The following is a 22473-nucleotide window of genomic DNA, read 5'->3' as shown; positions in this document are numbered from 1 at the left end:
GCGGTTGAACTACAGCAAGCTACAGTTCCACGTTAGATTACCCCTAGGAAGTTTTGCGATTCTCTCAATCAGTCTTCATGATGGAAGAGATTCCAATTACAGTGTTCCAATAGGAAATTTGCCACAGAATAACGAATATATATTCCGTAACGAAGGGCAGGTTTTGAATAGATCTTCACACTGCTGAGAGATTTCTGCTGGGTGCTAGCGTGATATAGCTTCTTTAATGTAGCTTCTGTCTAGCTTAAACATTCTTGCGGACCGTGGTATGTCGTATGGACAGTCCTTTGGTTCATGGTACCCGTGGCCCACCCCAACAGCCCCCCTTTCTATCGCAGTCCGGCTAGAAATTCGAATCCGTTTGCGTCGATGATCGCCCCGAGTCAGCATGTAATTGATTTTCTCAAGTATTGGTTTGAAAAACCCAATTGGAGCATCAAAGTCTGATCGTTCTGTAGCGCCGTCTCACTTGGAGGACATATGGATGTGCCCCGGATCTCTAAATACTACGCCCACGGCCCCGCTGTCCTACACCATGTAGAACCCTCAAGTGAAACAAGCTTGTCAGATAAAACTCTGGCTCGAGGGGCATCTATCAGCATTGGCCTCTATCGAAAGTTTATTTTCGAAGCTGGTAGACAGCGGCAAGGTCTGACTTTTAGTTTAACCATTCCGATAAGTACCGCGTAGGTTACCTCCGTAAGTGGTATAAGTCTTGCAACTTATCTGCGGCCCCTACCGAACACTATGTGCTTTAGCAGACCCCGTGTACATACATGTTCTCGCCAGCGGGAGCATATTGTAGTTAAAAGTATTCGACGTACAGTACATTCCAGCGCATCTTTTCCCTTTCTATCGTGATTGATGCTTCACTTTAAGATCGTGCACTATTTCTAATATGCTTTTATCCTTGGGATTTAGAAGACCTTAGACTGTTCATTTATCCAAAACTCTTACTTCGTGCACTAATATTCATAAACAGAGCTCTTCGTCGTTCTACGCGATATATATCCTCATACCAGTTCGAGACTCAACACACAAAGATCCTCTGTTACGAAAATATAATTGTCGTGTTACATTTTTCTATTTGTAAATGGTGCTTGCATTGCAATCTCTCTCTCTCTCTTCTTTTTTTTTAAGGAGTAATAGATTAAATTTAATCCTGCGATAAGGCAGTCGATGGGGAGTCTCATTAACTTATTCTTACAGCTAATAAGGTCCTCCGCGTCATACAATTACTGCCAGCAGCCTATCTTTTTATGATTATAGAAGCTGCTGGCATATCCCAAAGCTATTATTCTCATATTTGACTTAGTCCTCTTCAAAGCGGATCAAATACATGGTGCATGGGGGTCTTACTGTATCGAAGGAGTTTCCTCTATCTCTAGCATTGTTCCCGTCAGCGACATCCCCCTTTCCCTGATTTCCTTTCCTACTTTGTTTTCAGAGCTCCCTTTGTGTCTCATTTTTTTTCGAGCTAAATTAGATTTCCATACCTAACGCTTACAATGCACCCAACACGAACAAGCTATCTGTCGCTCTAGTTCACAAAGCTTAAATTTACACAAGACCATCTCTTGTCGCAAGATACTTTCTGACACATACATGAGATCGATTGTACTTTTCCTAGCTGTGTATATTGCAGTGAAGAAGGGGGTGAATCATGCGCTATGTAAATTATTTATTTTTCTCTACAAAGAATATCCAAATGCATCCCTTAAGGCAGTTCCGGCAGATATATACAACTCAACATCTATTTGTAGGCAAAGATATCAGACAATAGCGCGCGTCCGCAATTCCCTCAATTTAGTCACTGTCGTTGCTATGGCTATAGACCTCGCTGTCACGGAGTGGCTCCTAGGGAGCATTCTAGGAGCCAAACCGCTGCGCTACCGGCAAAAGACTAGGATACGAAGCCAACGGCTTCGTATTGCTCTCGCTTATATAGCTTCTTGCCACGCCGTCACACTCGCCGCCGCATAGAAAAACAAGTACAGCATGAAAGATGGAAGCAGCACCCTGGGCTATTGTGCAGTTCGCAGATTTGAATAAGGTTTCTGATGAACGTGTCTATAGAAATGGTTAGCTCTACATATTAATTACTGTGTTAGTAGTATCACAATGGACCATGCGGTCTACAGGTTGAAATTAGAGAAAAATTAAGCGTAAAAACTTTGGGTTATTTACCTAGACTGCAGTTGTGGTACTGAATATGTATGGAACCTTATCTTTGTAGAAATATTCTACAGTATGGTTGGCCCCTGATTAATGATCGATTTCAAGAATCGCTGCGGGATTGTAACAGCATGTAGATATATATCGAGAGGAATGAATAGAATGTTGGTTTTATAGTGGAATGACAATGGTTCGAAGGCTCAAAGTATTAGAAGGCAAAGTGTGAGCTCCACCTAGGTATGCCCGACGTTAATCTGTATGCCAGTTGTTGTGGCCTTGAAGTAGCGCTCTAGACCGCGCGAGGGCTAGGGCAACAGGACCACACATTAGTATACAATAATAGAGTCTGGTACTACAGAAGCAGGAGTATCTTCTCTCGAGCGCGAAGATAGACATTCTATCTGATCTGGAGTACTGTCCAGTAGGTACAGCATATGGAAACTGTACACTGTCTCTACATGATACTTCTCTCTGGCGTCGTCTGCGGAAACTCATGCTCTCTAAGGTTATTGAGCTTTGATAGATTTTAGAAAGGAATGTCCGTGAGAAGCATTAAATCTACGCAGCTCTTTATCAGTACTGTCCTCTAAGCTATGGGCTCCATCGGCTGCAGTCCAACAGGACTACTGGGGTACATACCCAGATACGCACCCGGCTGGGTACGTTACGTACATGGTTAAGCTTAGGCGCCCGCAAAGTAACCGACAGAAGTACTGCACCTAAACGGAGATCCCCCACCCCCGCCCGCAACATTAGCTCTGTAGTGGATGAGCAACCGTATGTTTTAACGTAATAACATATGCCAGGTAGGAATTAACCAAAGGCTGAAGGTTCAGTGATGCAACGCAACACAAGAATTGAAGTTTCTGGTTTCTGATTGTTCTAAATGTGTACAGGCGCTCATGGTCGCCTGAAAATTTGGGCCTTGCTTTTGGCAGCTAGTAGCCTTGTCATACATTCATGGTTTCTATAAAGCCATCAAGTCAATGTGCGCTCCAGTCGTGGAGTCCTGACTTGTACTTTGGGTCTCTTATCACTTCCAGAATCATCTCATTTGGTGTGATGACAGTGGCTGAATTGAATTCGCGGTCATTAAAATGATTGTCGTTGACACCGAAGCGCGGGGGCCTTGCGTGTCGAGAGCTTGGCTATGAGTGCTTAAGCTTGAGATGCTGTACCTTGCGATGGACAGTATAAAGACGCATGTATCTCCTTTCTGAAGTAGAATCAATGTTCAGTTCCCGATCGGAGGCAGTAAAAAATAGCTGTATGTCTTCCAAAGTATTGGCAGATTAGTACTCAAGCTCTCTAATCTACTTGTTTGAGGGAAGTAGAAGTACAGTGCTGTTAAGCCAGAAAGCTCACGAGTAGCCTGCGGGCTCTCTCGCAGGGGAGGCGCGGGCCGTGGTTGGGGTGGCCCGAAGCGCATTGTTGATAACTGAACCAATGCCTGGGCATACCCGTGGTATGAACCAGGGAACAGCGATCGTAAGTATGGAAAAGCAGCGAGAGGAGGAGAGAGAATAAAGCATGAATGCCGTGAAATAGACCGTCTAAATGCTGGCTGTATACTTGGGCGCTTGCAAAATTTGTGCAGAACCAAGTCAGCAATTTGACAGTCCGGGAGTTCACAACAAAGACTACTTCAGACAGCCTGGGTAAGGAGCGCGGAGCATTCATCGAGAATTGTGAAATCTAACTAGGAAGACATGATGTATCACACCGCAAGAATTTCTGCAGAATGCCAGGAAGCTTCAGTATCTCACTAAAAGGACTGGCGACTGAGGACTCTCGCCGTAGCCGCCAACAATGATTTCCGGCGCTGTCGTTTAGAGGATTGCCGATGGCCGGCGTCTGTCTGGCTAACCGCCCACCACAAGCTCCGGAGCGCGGGGGCTACTAACGTTAGGCTGGGTGAGCTCTAAGAGCAGGACCGCCCTCCAAGCAGGAGGGGCAAAGCCGCTTAGTCGCGGGCGTCCTGGGCACTGGGAGAGTCCTTTGGCCTCGGGCGTCCTAGCCAGATTGGACGGAGTCTCAGAGCGCAAAATTTTCATGAGCGATTCATAAAATATATTTACGTCGCTCTCTAAAGAAGGTGATTCTCGCATAACTTAGTTTACTTTCTATTATCAAGCTCACGCGATCTCGCCTGGGGGTCAGGCGTACTGTCGTGCTTCGCCACCGCAGGCTGCTGACCACGAAACCTCGCCTTGGCGCGTTGTCATTGTCCACTTCTCTCTGACACTGCGTAATGGATGCTTGCGAGTTTCGAAATAGAAGAGTCACTATTACGGAGAGTAAGATGTTGCGTGAGACTTTCAAAAGGATAAACACGTCGGAGGGCGAGCGTAGAAAAAATGCTTACCTAGGAGTCTAAAACGCCCGACGATTCGACGGTCTCTTGTACAAGTGGGGACGAGAGCTGTTGAGGCAAATTGTGGGAACCGAACAGTAGTAGTGGAGAGAGATGCTATCTTAGAACTTTTCACTCGAGGCTTTAGCAATTCGGTTGCAATGGTGGCAGTGTAGAGTCGCAAGCTACCGTGCTTGATACGTGATATCAGAACCTCAAGTGTGCTGTGGAAGTAAAATTCGCAATAAAGATGAGGGTGGTGACAGAGCAACAGAGCAGATGCTGTATATCCCTGAGAGCAGGAGCTGGAAGAGTGGGTTTTAAATTAAAGCCCTCCCCGGGGTACGCTGTATTGTCTTGTTTGCGGTTAGTGTGACCAGATGGGGAGATTTAGCTACCGAGATTGTTTAGAACTCTGCAGAACCAAGGGGCCTGAGCAAAATACTGAAGGCGATTGCAGAGCACCGTCCACAGTGAGTTGGTTAGACACCTCTACGCAGTGGTGTTTACGGCAGGTAAACGGTGCAAAAGGGTGACCATAGCCGGCGGTTGTGGAGGTCGAGGTAAAGGCTACGAAGCACTCGCTCGTTCCAGCTATGATCCGGGGTGATAAGTATGGAAGTGAGGGTACACAGGACGTTTATGCGTCCAGCAGATAGGTGGGAAGGACCTATATAAGGAATGCAGAACGTCCGATGTGCAATGGACACGGGTAACAGGCTACCGAGCCAGTTATGTTAGGGAGGCACGTCGCTTGTGGGAGGCTGGGGGTGCCCGACGGCAGTGTGGTTAGCGCGAGTTGCACGGCTGGAGGGTCACTGTTGCTGCCGGGCTCCTGAGGGCCCCTTGGGGTGCACCTTGGGGCCGCCAGACTCGGGAGCAGAGAGGGAGCCCTCAGCAGAAGCTTGCGACGATGGGGCCGCCGTAAGAGCGCCCAGGTCCAGGCCAGTGCTGGAGCGGCGACAAGGGTTGCCCAACTTGGGTGGCTTCTTCAGTGCCTGCAGTAGGCTGGGCAGGACGCCCAATAGGGAGCGGAGACCGCCTACACAGCGGCCGGGGGAGGGCAGCAGACCTTCTCTTCAGCGCCCCGAAAGCCCGCTGATAGGGGCGCCCAGGCATGCAGCAGGGGCGGCCAGCAGCACACAGCCGGCCACGGGAGCGCTCGGAAGGGCTGAGCGCCCCTATGCCTAAAACAGCGACGGCTCGCGGCGGCCGCACACCAAAACTTGTAGTTAAATCGCAGCAGCCGCGGGAACGACTGGCCCCCCGCCCTTTAACTATTTAGTGGGCGCCGCGTCCCCCCGAAAATTTCTTCTCTCCCCCTTCCTTTCCTCCTCCCCTCCTTTCACCCAGCCTCCTCCGCCGCACATCCTTACCTACCACCCCCGTCCTCTCCGTTTGCTTTCACTGGTGAGCTTCGACATTCCTCCGGTTCCTTTGATCAACATGTCACGCAAGGACGATTCCAAGGCAAAGGATGCCATTGTCACCGTCAACATTGACGATTTTACAAGAACCCGCGACAGCGTAAGTTGGTTACTTTCCATTCTGTGAACACTGTTCAGGGAGTGCTCCCACCACGCACCCCAAGTAAACAAAACGCCCAACAACCCGCCCACCATACATTTCCTCCCACACATTCTGTTCCTCGTTGATCGCGCTGCCCGCCACCCTTTATCTTTACTCCTTATTCCCTATTTGTACAACCCCGATATGGCTCGCGGTCGCAGTGCATCGCCGCCGCGCGTGCGCCTCTCCGGCAAAGATTTTGCTTTGTCAATCCAACGCGCTGCTCACCTAGCCCACGTTACCTCTGCCCGCATCAATTCTCTTCCTGGGATTCGCGATTATGAACAGCTGCATCTCACACACTCCCAGGTTATTATGAGCCTCGCGACACTCCAGTCTGCGGTCTCAGATCTTTCGCGCGCCTACATCAACCATGCAAACACTGTGCTGAACCGTGGGCCGTCCAACCTCGACATCGGTATCACTGGTTCCAGTATCACAACCCCCCTTCTGGAGAATGGCCTGCTCGGTAACCGCCACACGAGCCCTGGTGTGAAGTCGGAGGTGGGAGAGAAGAAGAAGCGCAAGCGTGCTCCTCATGACCCGAACGCGCCGAAGCGCGCCTTGACCCCATACTTTTTGTACATGCAGCACAACCGTGCTCAGATCGCGCAAGAACTTGGTGCCAATGCCAAGCCGAAGGATGTTGCCGACGAGGGCACTAGACGCTGGGCTGAAATGCCAGAGGCGCAGAAAGAGGTATGTGTCACCTATCATCTTGCATCGCCCGACCAACATTAACATTGTTCTCAGGTGTGGAAGAAGTTGTACGCGGACAACCTCGCGGTCTACAAAGAGAAAATGAAGGCCTACAAGGCTGGCCTTCCTGTTCCCGAGGACGACAACGCAAAGGCAGCCAACCAGCTTCAACAGGATGTTGCTGGCGTTGAGGCCGCCTCTGCTGAGGAATCTGAGGAGGAGGAAGAACAACAAGAAGAACAAGAAGAATCTTCTCCCGAGCCAGCCAAGGAGCCCACTCCTCCTCGCAGCGGCAAGCGCCGCCGCACTGGCGAAAGCATCAAGCCGGTTAAGGAAGCCTCGTCCCCCGTAACGAAGAAGAGTTCTCCCGAAAAGAAGAAGAAGGCCGCCAACACTAAGAAAGAGAAAGAGGCTGAGCCATCTTCTACTCGAAAGTCTACTGGGGGAGCAGCCGATTCGAAGCGTTCGAAGAAGAAGCGCAAAAGCGAGGCAGGCGCGGAGGAATGAATTTTCTTCACCCATCCTATGTGTCTATAGGCTGCCCTTCTGCGAAGTGCTCCGGGAGCCGAGGGTGTTTGGACCGACCGATTGAGTGTTTTTTGGCTGGAAATGTCTGTAAATTTTTGTGTCAAATGGGCTGGACGGGTTGTGTTTTCTTGTTGACGGCCTTGCTCTGTACCTGTTTTTGAGATATGTCTTCGGCGGTTTACTTTGAATGTTTCATGACTGTAGTTCAAGCAAAGCTTGGCTGGCACATGCAGGATCTGCGGGGTTGTAACTAAGCTTTCTGTGTCTAGATGGCTTATTTGGTCTGCCTATTTTGAAATGCATATGGATTCAACCTCTTCAAAACTGAAATGTGCCTTATTCTGGCTTTTGAATTGTAGAGTAATTAGATCTTTACTACTCACGCTGCGCAACATGTCGTTCGACCAGAGTAGCAAACAGCTGCTACTGAGCTCTCTACCAAGGATGGATAGGTCAGACCCCGTGTGCCTATGCGCGTTTCCACCCTTGGGGCTGCCGTGGTTGCTCAAGCGCTCGTGCCGCGGTACTGTGGGCTGGACTCGAGAGCGTGGAAAGTCGCCGTTGGGTGACGGATAACGTGGGAGAATTGTTTGCGCTCTCTAGTATTTCCCTCTACTACTGGGTCTATGGAGGTGGCTTACAGTACAATGCTAGAGGGGAAAGTTAAAGGATCCGCAACTGATGTTTTCTGCACGAGAACCGCTTGGCGCCGATAGGCCATGTGCTCTTATCAGCTCCCCCAGCATTACCCCACCACAAACAGAGATAACGGTTCCGGGGGACCGAGGTCGAGGTCCAGGCGATCCCGTACGGCACCTCCACTTCTCTAGATTTTTCCCTTTTTTATTTAAACTTACCTCTTACAACTCCCTCACTTCTTCGGCTGTGAGAAAATATCATCGTCAACAGGGCCATTGTCGCCCGTTTTCTATCAGCTACGTCGTCAAGATGCAGCTCATCCCTAAGGAGGTATGTGCTCACTCACCGGGAAGGTCAGAGATGCAGTGAGGACGTCGCAGAGCGGTCCCCAGAAAATGGAGATTGGCTCAAGGAGCTGGTGCTGGTCTGATCCATATCACCCAAGCATGAGGAGAGTTGTCGTATAAGAACGGATTGGTAGCTAACAGAAAGGTTTTCTACATTCTAGCTCGACAAGCTCGCCATCTCCCAGCTCGGTTTCCTTGCGCAACGTCGTCTCGCGCGTGGAGTCCGGCTGAACCATGCTGAAGCTACTGTATGATATTATTTTGTCGTCCCTCCTCACTTCTATGTCTTCCCTTGTGGACAATGATCCCCCTACGGACTAGTCAATTAATTCGCGAAAGCACGTATGGGACGAAGGAAGGTTTCAATTGCTAATGATGGAGTAGGCTTTGATATCCTCGGTTCTTCAAGAAGTAATGCCCCCTCTCCTCTCTGTAGCTCAATCTCAATGGCCGATACACGGTCCCTGAACAAGCTGCATCTGCTAACCAGTAGCACAGCTTATCCGTGATGGAAACCACACGGTTGCAGACCTCATGTCCATTGGCAAGACCATGCTAGGCCGTCGCCACGTCTTCCCTTCAGTCGTATCCACCCTCGTCGAACTACAAGTCGAGGGCACATTTCCGACGGGCACGTACCTGGTCACGGTCCATCACCCGATCAGCACTGATGACGGCGACCTGGAGAAGGCGCTATACGGCAGCTTCCTACCGGTGCCACCAAAAAGCGCCTTTCCGGACCCGAACCCGAAAGATTATGAGCCGCAAAAGATGCCCGGCGCCGTAATACCGGTGAAGAACACGAGGGTGGCTTTGAATGCGGGAAGGAAGAGAATCAAGCTCAAGGTCATGAGCAGGGGAGATCGACCGATCCAGGTATGTGTTGCAAGTCACCATCGCTGTGTGTATGTCGAAGGTCTTGCGTGCTTATATTTTTATTGGACAGGTTGGGTCTCACTACCACTTCATAGAGACTAATCCGCAGTTGCATTTCGACCGGCTGAAGTCGTACGGGTATCGATTGGACATACCGGCCGGGACATCCATCCGTTTCGAGCCGGGAGACACCAAGACTGTCACTCTTGTCGAGATTGGAGGTAACAGGGTCATCCGCGGGGGAAATGCAATTGCATCTGGAAAAATCGATTTAAACAGGGCGGACGAGATTCTCGAGCGTCTGCAGGCCGCAGGCTTCGCGCATGTGCCTGAGCCTGCAGGGGACAGTGCGCACATCGACACTTTCTCGATGGAACGTGAAGCTTATACTCGCATGTTTGGACCTACTACGGGTGACCTTGTCAGGCTCGGAGCCACTAATCTTTGGATTAAAGTCGAGAAGGATTTCACTGTTCACGGTGATGAGTGTACGTTTGGTGGAGGCAAGACCTTGCGAGAAGGAATGGGCCAGGCCACCGGGAGATCCGCAGCTGACTGCCTGGATACCGTTATTACCAATGCCTTGATCGTCGACTGGACCGGAATATACAAGGCTGATATCGGTATCAAAGATGGACATATAGTAGGAATCGGCAAGGCTGGGAACCCCGACGTTATGGACGGTGTTCACAACTTGGTTATTGGCTCCTCTACAGATGTTATTGCTGGAGAAAACAAGATCGTGACTGCTGGAGGATTTGACACCCATATTCATTTTATCTGCCCCCAGCAGGCGGACGAAGCCATTGCTTCTGGTATAACCACAATGCTTGGAGGTGGCACCGGTCCGAGTACTGGCACGAATGCCACCACTTGCACGCCAGGCCCGAATCATATACGTCAGATGATCCAGGCATGCGACAGCTTGCCTGTGAATATTGGTATTACTGGAAAAGGCAATGACAGTGGCAAGCAGAGTATACAGGAGCAATGTCGAGCTGGTGCAGCTGGCTTGAAATTGCATGAAGACTGGGGCTCCACTCCCGCTGCCATTGATACATGTCTGGAGGTGTGCGATGAATTTGATGTCCAGTGCATGATCCACACAGATACCCTCAATGAATCTGGTTTTGTGGAGCAGACCATCAAGGCCTTCAAGAATCGTACCATCCATACATACCATACAGAAGGGGCTGGAGGCGGACATGCACCTGATATCATCTCCGTCGTCGAGCATGGGAACGTGCTTCCAAGTAGTACAAACCCAACCCGACCCTTCACACTCAATACCCTTGATGAACACCTCGACATGTTGATGGTCTGCCACCATCTGTCTAAGAATATCCCTGAAGATGTCGCGTTCGCTGAGAGCCGTATCCGCGCTGAGACTATCGCGGCAGAGGACGTTCTTCATGACTTGGGTGCCATCAGCATGATGTCGTCAGACTCGCAGGCCATGGGCCGCTGCGGTGAGGTCATCCTGCGCACCTGGAACACGGCGCACAAGAACAAAATGCAGCGGGGACCGCTGAAGGAGGACGAAGGGACCGGTGCAGATAACTTCCGTGTCAAGCGGTACATTAGCAAGTACACGATCAACCCTGCCATCGCACAGGGTATGTCCCATGTTATTGGCAGCGTAGAGGTGGGCAAGGTGGCGGATTTGGTCCTGTGGAATCCTAGCAGTTTTGGAACCAAGCCAGTTATGGTTCTGAAAAGTGGGATGATAGCCGTTGCCCAGATGGTGAGTAGATGCCTGAGGTCAAAGCTATCAAAGATAGGCCCGTTGCTAACAACTTCGTTACAAGGGTGATCCAAACGCTTCGATTCCCACAGTCGAGCCGATTATCAACCGGCCACAGTTCGGAGTATGAATCTGATAACTCTATGTCGTCTTTGGTATCCTCCTTCTGACAATGAATCTCTTGCAGGTCCTCCTCCCTAGCACCTCCATCATGTTCGTCTCCCAAGCATCCATCGACCTCGGTATCATCGCATCTTATGGCATAAAGAAGCGTGTTGAGGCTGTCAAGAACTGCCGCAACATTGGGAAGAAGGATATGAAGTACAACGAGACGATGCCGAAGATGAAGGTCGATCCGGAGAGTTATGTAAGTATCCTTCCTTTTTCTCTTTGCTTTTTAGGAGGTGTCTGCTTTGAGTTGGATCCCAGGGGTCCACCGGAGCCTCTGTTTAAACCGTCCTATAGTTATAGGCGATTCTAACTGCGTGTCTAGACCGTCGAAGCGGACGGCATGCTCTGCGAGGCGGAGCCGGCGTCCGAGTTGCCCCTTACGCAAGAGTACTTTGTCTACTGACTGACTGAAGGGGGGGGGAAGAAGGTATTTTCTTCCTGTTAGGGACCTTTGGTTTGGCCCCAAATAGCGGCTCTATTATTATCATAATCGTTCTACTTATATTTATATATTATTGCACCTGCTACGATAACTACCTAGCGGTAGGTAATTCTACTCTCTTCCACAATTAGATTAGCTTTGATAATGATCTGTGGATCAAGTGAATTCAACCTAGCATCCCTAGCTCATTTTAGGTACAAGAGTAAAATTAAGAAATGCGAAAAAGTAGAAAACACAAGTCGTCAAGTCAGTGGCATCCGGCTAAACTGTTTCCTGTCCTTGGGATTCCTGTTGGAGTTGGAGTATCTTCGTTCATCCGATCGATGCCTTCATGGTACGCGGTGTCAATCTCTTAGAGACATACATGCATACATATCGAGCTCTCTCGTATTAAAAAAAATAAATAAAAGGGGTAATGAAAGCTATCATATCATCATATCATCCTATTATCCATACATTCCCGTCCATGAGTAGGAGTGGGATCCCGCCTGTCTATGTTGTCCATGCAACACAACACCATACGCCATAAGCGCCGAGTAACCCCTTCTCTCAATTCAATACCAGTGTCATAGTCGTATCCGTATCCGTATTCATTCCCATCCATTCGCATCCTGTCCCCGTAATTTAGATCCGTGTCCAGCATCCTTCTTAGACCATTAGGTATGTAGCTCGTTCTCGTCCTTTTTCTCGCACACTGTCTTTTATAGTATAAGGACATAAAACCCCCCAGCAATCCCGATCCCAATCTCGGTCTCAGGACCATGTGTTAGTCAAGTTAGGTAGGTATGTGCCCTTCTCTTTCGTTCAGAGCTCGATCTCCTCCTCCGTATGATTATTCCCCGCCGACAGCAGCGCCACATCGCTCCAGGCGTCGTAGCTGCCCGTCCTCGCGGCGCGGTACGCCGCCTTGCGGGTACGGATGGCGAGGGAGCGGGCGAATAGATGGGCGGAGTCGACCACTTCGGGGCTGGTCTCCTTGCTGCTGTGCTGGGGTGGTTTGTCGACCATGACGTAGTCGTCTGAGTCGTCTTCTGCTTGTGCTTCCTCCTGCTGAAGCAGGTGTTGGTTTTGGGAGTCGAATGCGGAGTCGGAGATGGTTAGTTCGGTCTCCTGGCTGTTGGTGTTGGTGTTGATGTTGTCCTTGTTGTCGGTGCAGTGCGGGGCGTCCTTGTCGTCCTTGAGAGGTGACTGCTGCTGCTGTTGTTTCTCACGCTCTGCCTGTAGTTGGCGTTGATATTCGTCCTCTTCAGCCTGCAGATCAGGAGGAAGAGTGAACACGTGGAACAGCAGCTCGTCTTTCACGGACATTAGGCCCCTCCAAATTTCTCGAATTGTAGCGCGACGAGCTTTGTACGCTTCCTCATCCTCCTCAGACTCTGATGATGAATCGAATATGGAATCGTCTCTTTCAAGGTATGAACCTTCACCGGAATCCCGCTCCGGCTTTGACTTCGAGGAGGAGATCAGACGGCCATTTCTGGCCCGCTTCTTGGTCTCGCAGCGTCTGATCTTTGCCACTTCAATCTTGCGGACGGTTTCAGGATCTTCACCCGTCAGGCGAGCTTTCCAGATTCGATCTTTAGCTACTTGACGCTTGGCCATGAGGGTTTCATTCATAGGAACGGCTTCTTCCGAGTCTGAGATGACTGACTGCTGATGCGACAGCTTACGGGAAAGTGTGGGAGAGGAGCTTGAGGAGTTTGAGGAGCCCTGGGAGTTTGTATCCTCGGACATCGCGTCTGGATTCGGCTGTTTCTGGGCCATGATGCCTCGCATGTGGTTATCGTGGGTAAAAGTGTCGCCAGAACACAAGTGCCCGAAGAGGTTGCTCATGGAGACCTCCTCGCTCCAGCTCCCTGAATCGATAGTGCAGGGGAAAATTTCTTTTGGTTTGAAGGCCGAGACGAACTCACAAAGCTCTGCGTACGAAGAATGACGTGAGTATGGGAAGTTCTGAGATGTGGTTAGCAGTCTGAAAGATGATTCATGACTAAGAGGGTGGGAGAAGAAGAGAGAGCGGGGTAGAAAGAGAAGACAGTCACTCACAATTACATTTGGCAATGGACATCGGCATTTGTCTTGCCCATTGGATGTAACCCTCTGCGTAAATGAGCTGTCTTCCATGTTGTTCCGAGACTGGCCGTGACTGAGGACCGTGACTAGTTTTTTGAGGGATATGTCAGAATCCTCCTTCAGACCATAATCGTTAAGAGACAGAGTCTTCTTCTTTGATTTGAAGGCTGAAATCAGGGCTTCCCTAGTTTGTGAGAGCTTCTCGCGATCATGAATCTGTTCCAAACACAGCTTCTCCAGCTGCTCAACGGCTGATTCATCTGGCAGCTCAAGCTCATGAGTTTGGTACAGATCTCCAGACCCACCACCCGCTCCTGTCTCAGGCACCTCTGAACCGTCCCATGTACGTGTCACGATAGGCGTGATGTAGACTGCCTTTCCGGAAGCGATAGTGGAGCAGAATACCCCAGGTTCGCAGCTGTGGATACGGGCAGTTTCATCGTCGGTTAGACACCCCGAGATGAACTTGTTTCCCAGGTCGAAGCCGCTGAGGAACGGTGCTTCATTGGCCCTGGCTCTGTCTCGAGGACCTGAACCAAGTGACCGGTAGAGTTCCATCTGATATCGATCTACATGAATCTAACTTGGATTAGGATTCGAAAACAGGATACACAGAAGCTGAAACGTACCTTAGAATTCAAGGCCGCAGATAGCGCTTGCCAGACATCTTCGTAACCAAAGGTCCAGGCTCGAAAATAGAAGACCGTGTCATCCGGATATGCTTGGACTTTCTCCAGGAGCTCTTTGATACCTTCAGCTTTGGATGGGAAGTCAAGATACACGTCTGGTTTAACGGCAAAAGTGGTGTCAAGATAGATTTTGTCGAGCCGTCTCTGTCCAAGTGTGTATGGGATGAGGACAGGATTTCTGATGAGGCTGTTCACCCACCAGGTCTCAGCTGCTACCGTGAGTAATACTGCGTGCTTATCATTTGAGGATTTATAAACAGATAGCCCCTATTAATACATATGTGCATAGATATACCACTTACCTCGAATATCTCCAGAATACAGAATCGCCTTGCCATCTCCTTCGATAAGGAACATCACAGCGCCCACGCAGTGATTTGCATCGAGAAGGGTGACTCGGATCCGCAGTCGAGGAGTCAGTTCAATCTCCGTTGGTGTATTCAGTGGAATTGGACGCTGTCTGGGATTCAGCACATGTAGCGAGCATAAAGGAAAGACGAGCTTACTAGCAGCTTGGATAGGTGCTTATAGTGCTGCTTCCGCGACTCCAGGATTCCTTTGCTGAAATTCATGCGGTGTGGATACTTTTCGATACGAAGGAGGAGCTAAATTTGACTTGAGCGTTAGAGAAAAAGAATTATAATACGATAGAGTTACTGCTATTCGGTCATTGGACTGATATTACTGAATTGCCACTGAAGTCGCAGTGATGGAAAATAGCCAGCTTTCTAAAACACAAAGACTCAACTTACTTCTCTTGTTGCAGCTGAGCAGTAGACGAAGGAAGCCCGCAAGGACTCCAGGCCTTGGAGGTGATCACTGTGGACATGGCTGAGGAAGCATGCCAACGGGGACGGCCTGTCAGGGTTTTTGCGGAAATAGTCGACTGCCAATCTCAGTATCTATCTGACTAGCAGATAAACAAATTTAAACTCACTCCTGATAAAAGGAAACTCTGGTGATAGTCAGTCGTCGGTGAGCACCATTCTTGGGATATCTGATGCCGCATACCTTCAATGATCCCATCGAAGGTCGACATCCTGGGAGGAAGGTATGCTGGTGTCTACAAGACGGGTCAAGTGGCTGCCATGACGGCTTTAGGATAGTCGACGAAGACAGGTTCAAGTGTATTTACAAGAATAACTGAGCAGCAGTCCGTCTCCTACCAACTGGTCTCTGCGTGGCTGATGCCTGGCAGAGTTCTCGCGCAGGACTGAAGTCTGGTTACAGGAACACACGTGACCCATAGATCTCGATGGGCCAGGCGATCTGGATCGTCTGACATTCCGAAGCCCCGGAAGAACGCCACCGCTTCCAGGGATGGTTTCTGGTGGTTTTCTCTGCGATATAAAGAATTTGTCCGCATACGGGGTACAGGATTGTACGTGGAACGCGTAGGGTCGAAGTGCTACAGAGTCTGGCCGTAAGGCATCTGGGCGTGGAGACGATCCACCGCAACGACACACATACATCGATAGGCCGTGGATCAGCTCCGATAGTCCCAACCTGGTCGCAAGGAGCGTTGCGAGGTGGATATCTGGCGTGCGATGCCACGACAGGCAGGCGACGCTGCAGGTGCACTGGCGACCACGGTGGCCATGCAGCCAGCGCCGCTGCGCTGTATGATTAGCGGATGATTCACCACCACGCAGTCCAGCGCATTTTTGCATTGTCCACTCCGGCTGCTATGAAGATACAGAACAAGGTCCGTCGGTAACTTGTCACAACCGGAGGCGCGCTGCGTTGGTCACTTGCGCGCAGGGCATCTGGTCAGCAGGAGGCGCCTGTCCGCCCGCAGGCTTCATAAAGAGCCTGTGTCTTCTGCTTTCGTTTCTAAGCCATCGTTTTCCACATCCACGTCCAAGCCCTCCTCCACCAGCTCCATCCGATCCGATCGGGCTGCGCAGGCGAGAAAATCCCCCAGTCGACAGCCTGCGCGATCTCGGAGGCGAGCGACCTGGCCTGGCCCCAGCTCTCTCGCGTACCTGAAGCTAGGCGCCTTGCCCGTCTCACATCCTTGCCCTCCTTGTCCTGGACTGCTCGTTTGCCATTCGCCGTCGCGGATCCCAAGAGAGTGCCAATCTTAGATCGTCATCTGCTCAAGGCTCGAGTCTCCACGTCCTCGAAGACGTGGAACAGGCGGATATAACTCCTTCCCCCCTCCGGCCGGTTCCCTGGAGAGCCCGCGGATCTACCCAACTTCTAACAGCACCACGTTCCGTCTTATTCTCCGCCGGTACAAGGCATTTCCTTGACCGGCGCTGGTCGCACGATTAGTCCCGTCTAAACTTTCAGAAACACCGGGTGGATTGCTCCAGTGAAAGGCAGACGCTTCACTTTCAGCGCCCCACTGAGGAGACGTTCTGACTCTTAACTGAGGTCTGGGCTCTCTCTCTCCATATATCATCCCTTTATACGGAGCAGATCCCATTAAATGGAAACGTGGTGACAGGAACTTGGACCATTCCCTGCGCTCCATCTGGTGGTAAAAAATTGTCTACTAGCCCCTGCTGCCTATTTCTGCTCATCCCTCCCTTCTGCAAGGCGAGAGAAGATCATCTAATCCCCTGAACTGGTGCTCTCGTGGTTGCACTCTCGGTTCGGTTTCCTCCCTTGACAACCCATATCTGAGGGTGGCTACTCTACGAACTCTTTCAATAACTCATTTCCACAAAATCTTTCCATCCTTACACCAGCATTTAATCTGTCTGGCCGATTTAACTCAACAAACCAGCGTTGAAATCGGTCGTCCCTTGGAAGCTACAACAGAGGGTTTACGGTTCCTGACCGCTCACCATGCATAAACCTTCCCTTGCCCAGCTCGTCTACAATGCGACGTTTCCTCGACCCCGTACCACTGACCCTGCCTCTTTCTCTGCACACATCACGCGGAATCTAGTCCCGGAAGTCCGGATCGAGACTTCCACCTTCTATGGGTCTCTGGACTGTATCGAGGCTCAGTACCCGGGGCTCGATTATTCATATGGACCTCATCGGATGCGACTGGGCCGCTTTCCCTGGCATCGCAAGTTATTCAAAGTCTTCGACGAGCTGGGTTTGACAGAGGCAGAAATCTCCTCTCTGTGTCGATGGGAGGGTACGAAGTCCGCTCGAGAAAGATACGAAAAGGAGGAAGGTGTTACTGTACGAGACACGACCGCCGACAACATTCGAATAGCGTCACCGACTCTGCCACCAACGATCCATATACATTCGGAGAATCTTACGGGGTTACACAATGAGCAAGAAGTGATAATGGAACCTCGAGGTGGTGTAGTCGATGACCTGCCTGAAGAAGAGGACGTTAGCTACCATTCAGAAAACAGTGAAGAGGAAGAGTCAAGTGATGAAGAGATGGAGAGCTATGGCGTTGAGTTGAATAATCGTCTCCTCGTTGCAACGGCTGCACGAGAACAAGGGGCGGATGTGTCGCTCGATGAAGATTGGGAGCAGTGGTTGAAGGAGGCTGTGGAGAGGGGAGGCTACACAGACATGATCAATGCTATCAGATCCGGACATCCCCTCAGTTTCTCGTCGACCAACCCGTCCTCACCACGGGCAGTTTCCAGCACTACAGGCACCGCTGCGTCGTCGGTGTCATCGGTCTCAGAACCACTGCTTTTATCCACACCGGCCAATATGGTGCCTCCGATGGTGTCCCCGAACTCCGCTCTGCGGCGTTCTGCCAACCACCCGTCTGGGACTGCACGGTGAGGTCTGCTTGACCGGATGCAATCCGTACAGTCACCTACATCTCTGTTCAGGGAGCAAAAATTCTAAAAATTGTTGGTTCTGTCTATGCCTCTGTTATACGGTGTAAGGGTCGTGTTATTGGTGTGCATTCTCATGGCGCTTTCTGTGGCATCAGTTTGTTCTGGCTCCTATCATCGTCCGTCTCCGTGGCGTTCTTTCCAGGTTCCCATTGCTTTCACGACGTGTATGCTTTTCCAGAAATTGTGGCGGATATTCCCATTCCATAGACTTTACGATGTTCCTCTTGCTTTCCAGCCCTTTTTCGATTACTTTCTTATTCTACCAAATACCCTAGCGATTCTCCCGCTGAATGATTTATAATCTAACTAGTAACACTGCAGTGCACAATATCATATCCAGAAAAATAATCAATGCAGTTCTAGCTTTGATAGTTCTACGCAAACAGGGCCATAAGAGCTATCCATCTAAATCTTGTGTAGAAGATCGGTCAAGACACGCATCTTTTCCTATATAAATACATCTGAATTAGTTAAGCCGTATAATGCCAATAGAGCTGTTCGATATAATAGTGCCTGAGCACCCAGCACCTAGGGACAAAAGTATGGAAGGTTCCCCAGGCATGTACTCTACAGTTTTCGCATCTCGGAATCAATAATGAAATGGCTTATAATCAGCCAATCAACAATGCACTGATGGCCCATTGTAATGCAGGTTGGGTTCAACACGATTGGTGTTGTTGCGCATTGCTCCCGTTTCATAGGGGATCTAAATCGGCCCTCCGCAGCCGACTGGCCGCCTGCAGCTCCAGCTCCCCAGGCCAGAACGTCCCCCGCGTCTCCCAACCCAAATCGCGAGTAGCACCATTGACGGCGGCGAACAATGGCCTTTGTTGCGCAACTGCTGGACGTGTGATGCTTTCATCTATTGGCTTGAATGTTCCTCTATCTGGAATTATGCCTTGGATAGCATTGCAAGTTGGAAAACCGTTGTGAGGCTGGAATGCCGCGCCCCGCGACCTCTTCGCTTGACAGCAGTCGCTCCGATCGACCATGATCAAGGCCATCTTTTACAGCAAATTCGATACCCAGGAGGGTAAGCAGAGAACCTCACCTCTGCCCTTGTCCTGATCCCATCTGATAACCAAAATCTTAGGCCCCAAGGTCGTCCATCAAGTCCCTGATGGCGCCATCGTTCCCTCCTCGACGGCTCCGCCGCAACAGCAGCCCATCCTCACCTTCTCCGACATCTCCTTCTTTGTGATCCCCCGGCAGGAGCTCTGCGGGAATCTGCTGCAGGTATGCTCGGGCGGGTATCGCATCCTCGGGTACCCGATCTGCATGAAGTCGCCGCGCTACGACCGCAATGAGTTCATCTTCAACTTCTGCATCGTGCTGGCCGAGGAGGAGGACTTCAGCACGTACAAAAGCGTCGTGCAGAAGCTGGCACATCTGATGCATGGCTTGGAGGAGCAGAGCGGGTTCTTGTCGCGGGACCATTCGAAGAGCGGAGAGGGGAAGGTGTACAGTTTGTGCGAGACGCTGATGGAGGATTTGAACAACTATTGCGAGTGCATGATTCCGATTGGTATGATACCCTCTCTTTTTTTTCCTATAGTCTAATGGACAGGATTCAGCGTTGGATGAAGTGTGACTGACCCTCCTATGTTCCAGATGAGTTGAACACTCTGAATATAAAGCTCTTTCCAATCTATCCGGCTCCCCCGCCAGTGAAGGCGTGGCACGTCCCGCTGTTCACAGTTCGTTACGAGACTTTCATGGATGAAAATTGGGATCTTACAATGCAAAGGGTAAATATATCCTCTCTGTTTGTGTTTGAAAAAGAAAAACGGAGATCTCATGAGCTTCATTCCTAGATCGTCCCCTATATCAACGGCGTGAACAGCGTGCGCATAATCTCGATCCTCGCCGATGCAGAATTCTCCCTCACCTGCCGCGCCATCAGGCATCTCCTCTACTACGGTTGCATCTTCCTCCTGGACATATTCTCCTTCTCCGCCATCTACGCGCCCACCGCACAGTTCAGTTCCACAATCGCATCCGATGAAGAGATGCAGAGAGAATGTGCCCGCTACGTCAACACCCGCTTCGCCCCTGCTCCAATCACCATAGCGCCGCCGTCTACTCCAAACGCAGGCGCCCGTGCATCCAGCTCCCGCAGCGAAGCCGCGGCCAGCGGCAGCAACATTGGCGGCCACCGGTACGACACTGACGATATCTGGCCGCTCGTCGGCAGCACGGGCAACGAGAACGGTAGCAAAGGCAGGGAGATCATCGACGGCGTCGGAATCGTGGAACTGTACGCGAGCCTGAAACAGGGCCAGAGCGTCAAGCAGTGGTACGCGCAACACAGCCGGGAGCTAGCAAACATCGACATCCGTCGCTTCATCACCTTCGGTATCATCAAGGGCTTCCTGTACCGCGTGCACAAGTACGCCTACGCTACGGGATTGCCAGCCCCGAATAACCCACCCGCAACACGCGCCGCCACACCCGCGACATCCTCCTACCACGGTCACAGCAGGCTCAGCTCTTCCCACGCTTCCTCAAGCGGAGGGGGCGACGGTCGCAGAAGCCCCATGAGCGTTCGCGAGCAAGACCACGACGACAACAGCAGGTACGATAGCGTAGCCTCTTCCTCACGGTCCATCCCGTCCCGGGGCCGTCCTGGCTCTGGTTCCGGTTCCGCGGTGCACGTGGAGAGCAACGACGAGGACGAAGACTTCATCGACAACAAGACGCTGTCCAAGTACCTGGACGGGCAGCACTGCTTCGATCAGATCTGTACGGAGCTGGAGATCAGTGAGAAGGAGCTGACGGCACGGTTGAAGCGGTATCCGGGGGAGGTGCAGATTATTCATCGATGAGATGAGAAGAGAAGCAGATGGCACTCATGTATCTATCTATCTATTTTCCTTTTTTCAGGTGTTTGATTTGATACTTTTGGAATGTTTATGATACCTCAGCATAATAGATGGACGGTTATATTGCTGGAGTTCAGGAGTACGTGTAGATATGGATTCCACATTACTATTTGATGCAAAACCACGAGGACATCTACAAAGACCTCGGTAGAACTCAAATTGCATCTAGTATCCTTAGGATATCATATAGTCAAACAAATTCAATTAACAGATGTTACATCCTATTCCCTCCCAATACCCCTTCCGACGCCAGAAATATATGACCATCATCATCATCGCATCGCTGCCCCGACCCTGAGACTCAGCCCGAGCAGGCGGCGCACAGTCAATGATGACGACCTATATTAACCCTTAAATGTAAACATACACACTGATAACAACTATATACAGCTTGAAGGGGTCAAAAAAGAAAAAGAGAAACTTGACCGGTCCACTCCGGCACAAGTTAAACTCGAGCAATCCTGACGATCAATCATTCCTGCTCCTCATCCCACCCTTCTAGTTCGGCTTTCTCGTACTCTGCCATAACCGATGGCTCAAAAATGGTCTCGCCCTTCCCAGGAACGCTAGTCTTGCTGTCCTTGAAAACAGGGCCAATGCAGTCCCGCCAACGCTTACGGCGATCCATGAGCGTCCTCGCGACGTCTCCGATGCCAGGGCGACTAACGCCCGCTGCGCTGACAACGTGGCTTCCACCACCAGCCCCACCGGGTCGGTGCTTAGCCTGCGAACCCTTCTTGCTCTTTCCCAGCGTGCGCGTACGCTTCAGATACGCCTGCTGCACCTGAGAGTCGAGGTCGTCGTGGATGGTCATGTACTCCTGATACGCCATGCGCTCGCGGGCGATCTCGAGGAGTCGCGCCTTTCGCGCGCCGTTAATGATCATCTGCTTTTTCAGTTCGCCCTGTAAGAGGCGCAGACGTTGTGCGATGTCATCGTCATAATGTGCGTCGTAATCCGGGTTATCATCCGGCCCAAGGAAGCCAACATACCGAAGTTCTGCCTTGAGACGTTCATCCAACTGGGCGTGCTCCAGCTTAGCGGCGGGGACTTTGAAACCACTTGGAGAAGCATCAGGGAAGGATGTTGCAGACGGTAGAGGTTTGTTCTCTGGTTCCCCAGCTGGATGGTCAATATCCATAGAGTCGCCGTTCAGGACGCCGTTCGCAGAAGATTCTCCGTTGAGAGTCCCATTCGCAGCGTTCTCCTCTGGAGGAGCACGGTGCTCGTAACGGAGGAGAGAGTAGAGACGGCTAACCAGGGGCCCGACGGAAACCTTATCCGTTTCCGCAGTCTCATCGGTAATCTGTTCGATATTACCGCGGCCCTGGTTCAATGGAAGGCGTTCCCTCTCAGCATTGGACTGATCAACGCTAAGCGCACCATCCTCTTCCGCCCATATCTCAGTGTAGTGCTTCTTTCCACGTCGAGGCATGATAAAAGGTGTGGTACGATCTCCCTAGTCGAGGTCAGTGAATAGGTCGCGATCAAGGATACCAAAAAAAGAAAAAAG

The 22473-nt window shown here is 50.8% G+C and overlaps 7 protein-coding genes across 7 annotated transcripts in view; 4 read left to right on the top strand and 3 right to left on the bottom strand.

Moving 5' to 3' along the window:
- Nucleotides 1–5343: 5343 nt before the first annotated feature.
- On the bottom strand, nt 5344–5647 carry VTN00DRAFT_7811 (uncharacterized protein; the record flags this gene model as incomplete). Its single annotated transcript, XM_069434596.1, has 2 exons — nt 5344–5536; nt 5601–5647. 2 exons carry the CDS (start codon nt 5645–5647, stop codon nt 5344–5346), a joined length of 240 nt encoding a protein of 79 aa, XP_069286077.1.
- Nucleotides 5648–5974: 327 nt separating this feature from the next.
- Nucleotides 5975–7303, top strand: VTN00DRAFT_7810 (uncharacterized protein; the record flags this gene model as incomplete). Its single annotated transcript, XM_069434595.1, has 3 exons — nt 5975–6055; nt 6407–6796; nt 6851–7303. The coding sequence occupies 3 exons, from the start codon at nt 5975–5977 to the stop codon at nt 7301–7303; spliced, it is 924 nt and encodes a 307-aa protein (XP_069286076.1).
- A 969-nt stretch (nt 7304–8272) lies between these two features.
- VTN00DRAFT_7809 (uncharacterized protein) lies at nt 8273–11504 on the top strand (the record flags this gene model as incomplete). Its single annotated transcript, XM_069434593.1, has 8 exons — nt 8273–8293; nt 8472–8558; nt 8695–8721; nt 8809–9186; nt 9257–10930; nt 10995–11054; nt 11118–11297; nt 11424–11504. 8 exons carry the CDS (start codon nt 8273–8275, stop codon nt 11502–11504), a joined length of 2508 nt encoding a protein of 835 aa, XP_069286075.1.
- Nucleotides 11505–12347: 843 nt separating this feature from the next.
- VTN00DRAFT_7808 (uncharacterized protein) lies at nt 12348–15344 on the bottom strand (the record flags this gene model as incomplete). Its single annotated transcript, XM_069434592.1, has 8 exons — nt 12348–13496; nt 13590–14195; nt 14246–14514; nt 14608–14761; nt 14812–14910; nt 15058–15191; nt 15243–15260; nt 15317–15344. 8 exons carry the CDS (start codon nt 15342–15344, stop codon nt 12348–12350), a joined length of 2457 nt encoding a protein of 818 aa, XP_069286074.1.
- A 1757-nt stretch (nt 15345–17101) lies between these two features.
- Nucleotides 17102–18019, top strand: VTN00DRAFT_7807 (uncharacterized protein; the record flags this gene model as incomplete). The annotated part of the gene is made up of 1 exon (XM_069434591.1): nt 17102–18019. One exon carries the CDS (start codon nt 17102–17104, stop codon nt 18017–18019), a length of 918 nt encoding a protein of 305 aa, XP_069286073.1.
- A 1049-nt stretch (nt 18020–19068) lies between these two features.
- VTN00DRAFT_7806 (uncharacterized protein) lies at nt 19069–20903 on the top strand (the record flags this gene model as incomplete). Its single annotated transcript, XM_069434590.1, has 4 exons — nt 19069–19111; nt 19172–19603; nt 19690–19826; nt 19893–20903. 4 exons carry the CDS (start codon nt 19069–19071, stop codon nt 20901–20903), a joined length of 1623 nt encoding a protein of 540 aa, XP_069286072.1.
- Nucleotides 20904–21432: 529 nt separating this feature from the next.
- Nucleotides 21433–22473, bottom strand: part of VTN00DRAFT_7805 (uncharacterized protein) — a gene marked incomplete at both ends in the record, with an annotated part of 3047 nt that continues 2006 nt past the window's right edge. The window contains one exon of the mRNA XM_069434589.1: nt 21433–22419. Coding sequence (XP_069286071.1) covers nt 21433–22419 — 987 coding nt within the window. The remainder of the gene's footprint in view (nt 22420–22473) is intronic.

The sequence above is a fragment of the Thermoascus crustaceus genome (genome assembly GCF_041956765.1).
Source record: "Thermoascus crustaceus strain CBS 181.67 unplaced genomic scaffold VTN00scaffold_5, whole genome shotgun sequence".
NCBI lineage: Eukaryota > Fungi > Ascomycota > Eurotiomycetes > Eurotiales > Thermoascaceae > Thermoascus > Thermoascus crustaceus.
This window is presented reverse-complemented; position numbering and strand designations above follow the sequence as displayed.